General features: G+C 30.1%; 1 protein-coding gene across 1 annotated transcript; it reads right to left on the bottom strand.

The window, feature by feature from the left end:
• Nucleotides 1-536: 536 nt before the first annotated feature.
• LOC123663730 (phospholipase A2-like) lies at nucleotides 537-5,841 on the bottom strand. Its single transcript, XM_045598395.1, has 4 exons — nucleotides 5,655-5,841; nucleotides 3,919-4,078; nucleotides 1,219-1,371; nucleotides 537-621 (listed from the first exon to the last, which is right to left on the bottom strand). The coding sequence occupies exons 1-4, from the start codon at nucleotides 5,839-5,841 to the stop codon at nucleotides 537-539; spliced, it is 585 nt and encodes a 194-aa protein (XP_045454351.1).
• Nucleotides 5,842-6,141: the final 300 nt, after the last annotated feature.

Here is a 6,141-nt window from a genome sequence, read left to right as displayed (position 1 = left end):
TTTAAATATAAACAGATGAAACAAAATATGTTTGTGGTAACTTTATTCAAAATATACACACGTTATTAATAACCAAAACGTGAAAATTACATATAAGTACATTTATTGTAAGCATAATGTAAATGCATTTTACTTATATCCTTCATAAATAGAATTGTTCAAGGCTGTACATGGGTTTGCGACATGAAATGAAAAAAAAAGTAATAAATATGTAATAATTTAAAATTAATTACACAATTTTAAAATACGAATCAGTCTTCAGGAAAATAAATTAACACTTGTATGTAGATTTATGTACAAACAAATTAGACTATGCGGATAAAAGAAAAATATACGAACAACAAATATAAACGAAAAAAGTCAACGATTAAACACTAAAAAAACATTTATCTACTATTTTTATAGAGATGAAATAATCTACATTTCAAACAAAATAATGCAGTGTCACGACTCTCTCGTGTCAAGCTTAACTAGTTTTTTAGTAACACAAATGGGTTCCTAATATACTTAGAGCTGTAAGCGTGTGTTCAGATTTCTCAGTAGTTGGGCACGTCAAACCACTGGTAAGTCATGTTGCTGCTCGTATCGTATGAATATTCAACACACTTTGTGTTCAGCCACCTGAAAATGTAATGATATTAAACGATACTCGTATAAAATTTTATATTGTAACGAAACAACTTTTTCCGGATTTTATTGCGATTTATTAGGTGTTTTAGATGCCCGTCGTTTCGGATACTTTACAGCAACCATGGTCACAGGAGGATCAGTCCTCCTCTCGAGAAAAGTTGTTTCATTATAATAGGTGATATTCGCGTAAATATTAGAAAACAATATAAAATCTTATAAATATAATTCTTTCAACTTAGTGAATAAAATAAAAAAAAATATTTATTTGAATGAAAAATTTAGAAAATCGCAAAAGTTCCGAAAATATAACTTTTATTATTTTAAAGCGTTTGACAGTTCAAAAACCAGGAGAATGTCTAGCAGGCGTACTAGTCTTGTGAGGATACATTGATAGATTAATGGATATTTGTCACTTTTTTATGCAAAAGTTACGAATTGATTGTAATGAAGATCCAGACTAACAGCTATGCTACTTCATATCCTGGCATTTACACGGAATCGGAAATTATGCGGATGAAACCGCAAAGCGAAGCTAGTAATCAATAATGAACCTATTTCGTATTATTATATGACGAAAATTCGGCTTACCCTCCTTTTTTAATGCATCCAGTTGTAAGATAATCTTTTCTATAGCACTGAGTCCCAATTACATTGAAGTACATCAGCCCTACTGTAGTGGAAGTTTTCGTATTTCCATTTCGAAGACATAAACGGAAATTCTCATCGCAAGCACAGCTCAATCTGAAACAATAAAAACACAAAAATCATATACATATAACTTTTAACCGACTGCAAAAAACGGAGCAGGTTCTCAACTCAATTATATTTTTGTGTGTTATCTTACGACTTTTTACTGGATATATCGATTTTGATGATTCTTTTTTAAGTTGAGAGTCGGATCTGATGATGGAATTCCAAAAAAAAAAATCGAGTTAAACCCTCGAAGATCGTAGTGACGACTAGTGCATTTGTTATTTTTATTTTTCGTTTACTTACGTTGTATTACATGTGGATGTAATTGAAGTCGGCTTTTTTTTCGTTTGCGAGCAAACACAATTATTTTTTCGAAATTCATTTTAATTTGAGCGAGATGGGACGAATAGTTTTTAGGTTAATCTTAATGATGTGATTGTAGGTACAATAATTTTCGACCTAAAGTGAAGTCAGTATTTTATTTTCCTTGTTTAAGAACAAACACATATAATTATAGTAAATATTAGTATATGAAAGAAATTTTATGATAATTTTGGTAAAAAAATTCATCTTTTTCCAACTACGGTCTAAAATTTACAAAAAGTTCTTTTCAAATCAAAAATATCTACGTGAAAGACACTGTTATTCAATTCATGTTCTGTATAATAATTTGAATTAACGTCAAATACTTTTAATTAACGATATTTTAGTGGGTAAAGGTCAGCAACTAACAAAAATTACTAACCCGCATTGATTTCAGACTGAAATGTGTAAAGTAATAAAAAAAAAATTAGGCAATGAAAAAGATGAAAATTTTTAAAAAGCATTTTTTTTTTAATCTAAAATTTATCAAGATTAAGTAACTAATTAGATGTATAATATTATAGACTTAGCGTAAGTCATCCAGTAACCTCAAATAATTATACATTTATTTATATCAATAACAATAAAAAGTAACCTGTAATCGTAATCGGTGTAGAATTCAAAGTCCCTTTACAGATTTCTTTTTGTGCCTGTTGTTCTCTAATGTACATACGGATTTCAATTTCATTTGTTTATTTACCGCGATTATTTTACGAAATCAAAAAGAAGCATAGTTACTTTTAAACTGACTTTCAAAAAAGAAGTAGGTTCTCAATTCGACTATATTTCTATTTTTTATGTATGTTACATCAGAACTTTTGACTGGATGGACTGATTTCGATGAATTTTAGTTTAATTGCAAGGTGTAGCGTGTCACATTAATTTCAAATTTAATTGAAATCTGACAACAACGTGACATTGGCGAAATCATCTGTGCTAATTTGGCACTGTTGGAAGCCATTAATCTGAATGAATGCATGAATGAGATCTGACAAGTACTTTTAGAGTTATATCTAATAATGCGTATTTACTTGGCTATTTTTTCGTCGATCTACGTTGTGCGCATAACTTTTCACTGGGTTTATCGATTTTGATGATTCTTACTTTAATCGAAAGCTAATGCTCATCATGTAGTCTTATTCAAATTTGATCGATATCTGATTACCACTTTTTGAGTAATCTTTGATAACTTTACTGTTTTTTGTGTTATACCTCATAACTTTTTACGGGTACACCGATTTTGATGATTCTTTTATAAATCAAAATCTAACACTTGTCATGTTGTTGTGTGTGGTTCCGTTTAAATATGATCAAGATGTAATGAGCACTTTTTTCTTCTATCTTTTAACATAACAATTTTATACACGTCATCAAAGATAGTAATTTTTGATGACGCGTATTTATGAGACAGTGCAACGCCACGCTTCGCCAACGCCATCTATTTGACTTCATTAAAACTACTTCAGTAAAGAATCGATCCAAGGATGCATCTACTATAACGTAGTGAGCTGTTTTACCCACTAGGGTAGTAGTTTATTTTTTTATGAATAATTTATTTTGATGATTCTCATTTTAATCGAAAGCGAGTGCTTGTCTTGTGATCATATTTAAATTTGATCGAGATCTGATGACAATTTTTTTAGTAATCTTTGATAGCGCGTAGTTACTTGACTATTTTTTCGTTGATCTGCGTTGTATTACTTGTCGATGTAATTGAAGTCGGTTTTTTTTCGTATGCAGTATAGGAGCTCAAGGACTTGTTTTGCCTCAATTAAAAATTTTCAATCACAATTGGATCCAAGTATCGCATTTATCTGTTGGCTACTATCATCTGTCAAATAGTATTATCCAAAACCAGTGAAACAAGCCCTTAAACAATTTAATTTTGATAAGTATAGTTTTATTGAGTAGAAACTACCTGAGAAAAGTTTATTAGGAATTTTATCTCTAGGTGAGTGAAATAAGGATTTAAACTTTGTATTGAAAGTCTGTCAGATTTGAATTTAGTATAATTAATTAACGATTGTTTTTGTAAATGTAATTTGTGAGAAGCAGTGAGAAATAGCTAACTAATAAATATGAATTTGTCTGATAAGTAGCTACAGTACTGAATTGAAAAAAACGACATCTGTGAATTGATTCGCACTGTATAATTGTGGCCAGTCAAATAAAATGTCATTGCTAGGCCCCGCCTTTTTTTGGAGATGTACTTTTATGATAAAATTAACTTACCGCGTATAAAAAGCTTCGTTGGTTAAATTATGCTTTGACTCCCCCGCAGGTATGGCGTCCGAGCAGTTATCGTGCTCTCTACAGCAGATATCTGCCTCTTTATCTGATCCTAAGTCTTCATAGTCATCTGCAACGTTTCCTGGTCCACACCATTTCGTACCTAATTACATCCAAGTTGTAAGTTTAATCACATTTTTAGGGATACCTGCGTTCAAATTATTATTTTGCAAAGAACTAAATGTGCACAAGTTCGTTAAACATATCAATTTGTAGATTGATGAAACAATAACGTACTAACAAACTATTTAATTATATTTTTACTTTTCGGGCCAATGTACTGATTAATTAATCTGTTAGAGTTGTTCTAGTTAGAAGGATGTTTTTTTTTTAAATTGTGAAATGAAACACACAGATAATTGTTTATTAGAAAATAAAAAAGGTTTCGAGGCTTTTCGTTGACATAAACCCAAATCAAACCGAAACAAAAACCCATACAAATATTGATAACATACATGTTATTTCTTCCAAATTGGCACACACAAACTTTTTACAATTATAAAATTAAAAAAAAAAAAAAAAAAAAAACTGATAGAAAATAAATAATTTGAAGTTTTCTATCTACCTTCTCGTACTTATAAAAATATTTGAATATAGTCCTATACTAATAAATTTAATGTTTATGAATAATAAAATATTTCTGATAGCAACAGAAAGAATATAAATCAAATGTCTATAAAATAAAATAAAATAAATAATACCTAGTAATGTAAAGTAACAACTACAATTTTGGATGTCGCGTTATTAAAAAAGAAATACCTCATAATTATTTGTTTTATTATTTACGTAATTTTTATCAATGTATACATAAATGTAAATATAGTGTTTTGACCTTGACCGACACTGCAATGTATGACATATATTGTTATCTACTAAATATCGCGTGTCTCTAATGCTGTTAATTAGAAGGATGGTAACGTAATTGTCTATCTACGCTTTTAAACTGTATTTTTGGATCTTTAGTCATTTTTTTAAAGTATATCTTTCCATAATATTTCCGTCACCAACACGTAACAAACAATTTTTGAATATATTAAACATACAAAAAGTTAGTAATTCTGATATTGATTTAGTGTGCGATTTCTTAAATTGGATCTTAAAGAAGTAGGAACTTTTTCCGAATAATCGGTGCTTATTATTGAATTTTATAATTATATTGATTATTGAAGCGCTTATTACATTTCGGAGAATGTTTGAAAATTGAACTAATAGACCACCCCTCTTTGCTTATCTTTTATCTTCTATCTTTCCCTAATCCCTGTAACCCACTAGGTAACGTATTAATTAATTACTTTGACATATCAAATGTTCCTGAACTGCTGTGATCACTTTACTTTCACACAGACGGCTACTTTTTTTATTATATAACTAGGTCGGAAAAGAAACGTACGGCTTACCTTATGGTAAGCGATTTCCGTAGCTTCACCAGAAACATCGCAAGCGCGTTGCCGACCCTATCCCAAATGCCCCCAGGAGCTCTGGTCACCTTACTCACCAACAGAAACACAACACTGCTTGAAAGCAGTATTATTTAGCTGTGATCTTCTGTAAGGTAGAGGTTACTTACTACCTCGGTCGGACTGCTCCATATATTGAGCAGGAAATTTTCTGTTCCGTTAAAAGTTGCTGACTTTTATAATGCCTTTTTTAAATAAATTACTAAAAATTTAGAAACAAACCTGGAAATGTGAGATCGAATCTAAGTCTGGCTAAATCTTCTTCAGACAACCTGTGTTCCACGTCTACATCTCTGAGGTATATCTTTATCATGTCTGATGACTTATTATCAATATTGTTGAACACCCAGCTGTGACTATAGTCAATTAAATTAAAAACTAGTGACAAAAGAGTGAACTTAATTTCCATTTTAAATGTTCAGTTCAGTTCCTAACAATGTAAACTATGTTTTTCAGTCGCGACACATTCTTTATATACGGTTTGCGTCGTCCATTTCTTTAATACCTTTTATGAAGCGTCCATCAAAACGTTTTTATCTTAATACTTAAATTATTTTAAAACGATTGTTTACTTGTATTTGTTATTGAACATGAACAAATATTTTTGATTCGCTTATTATTAAATGACATTTAGGTATTATTTTTACACTTCTATTTTCTTATTTATTTCTATTAGGTATTATGTTTTGTTCTTTACTAACGTTTTTCG

The sequence above is a fragment of the Melitaea cinxia genome, chromosome 20, assembly GCF_905220565.1.
Source record: "Melitaea cinxia chromosome 20, ilMelCinx1.1, whole genome shotgun sequence".
NCBI lineage: Eukaryota > Metazoa > Arthropoda > Insecta > Lepidoptera > Nymphalidae > Melitaea > Melitaea cinxia.
Note: the sequence above shows the minus strand (reverse complement) of the source record. Positions and strands in the feature narration are given on the sequence as shown.

What these genes read in the sequence shown, in the direction of transcription:
- LOC123663730 (XM_045598395.1), bottom strand. Translation starts at nt 5,841, where the DNA reads ATGGAAATTAAGTTCACTCTTTTGTCACTAGTTTTTAATTTAATTGAC. An exon ending in ATTCGATCTCACATTTCCAG is followed by an intron (nt 4,079 to 5,654) that starts GTTTGTTTCTAA and finishes GGATGTAATTAG; the next exon opens with GTACGAAATGGTGTGGACCA. An exon ending in AACGAAGCTTTTTATACGCG is followed by an intron (nt 1,372 to 3,918) that starts GTAAGTTAATTT and finishes TTATTGTTTCAG; the next exon opens with ATTGAGCTGTGCTTGCGATG.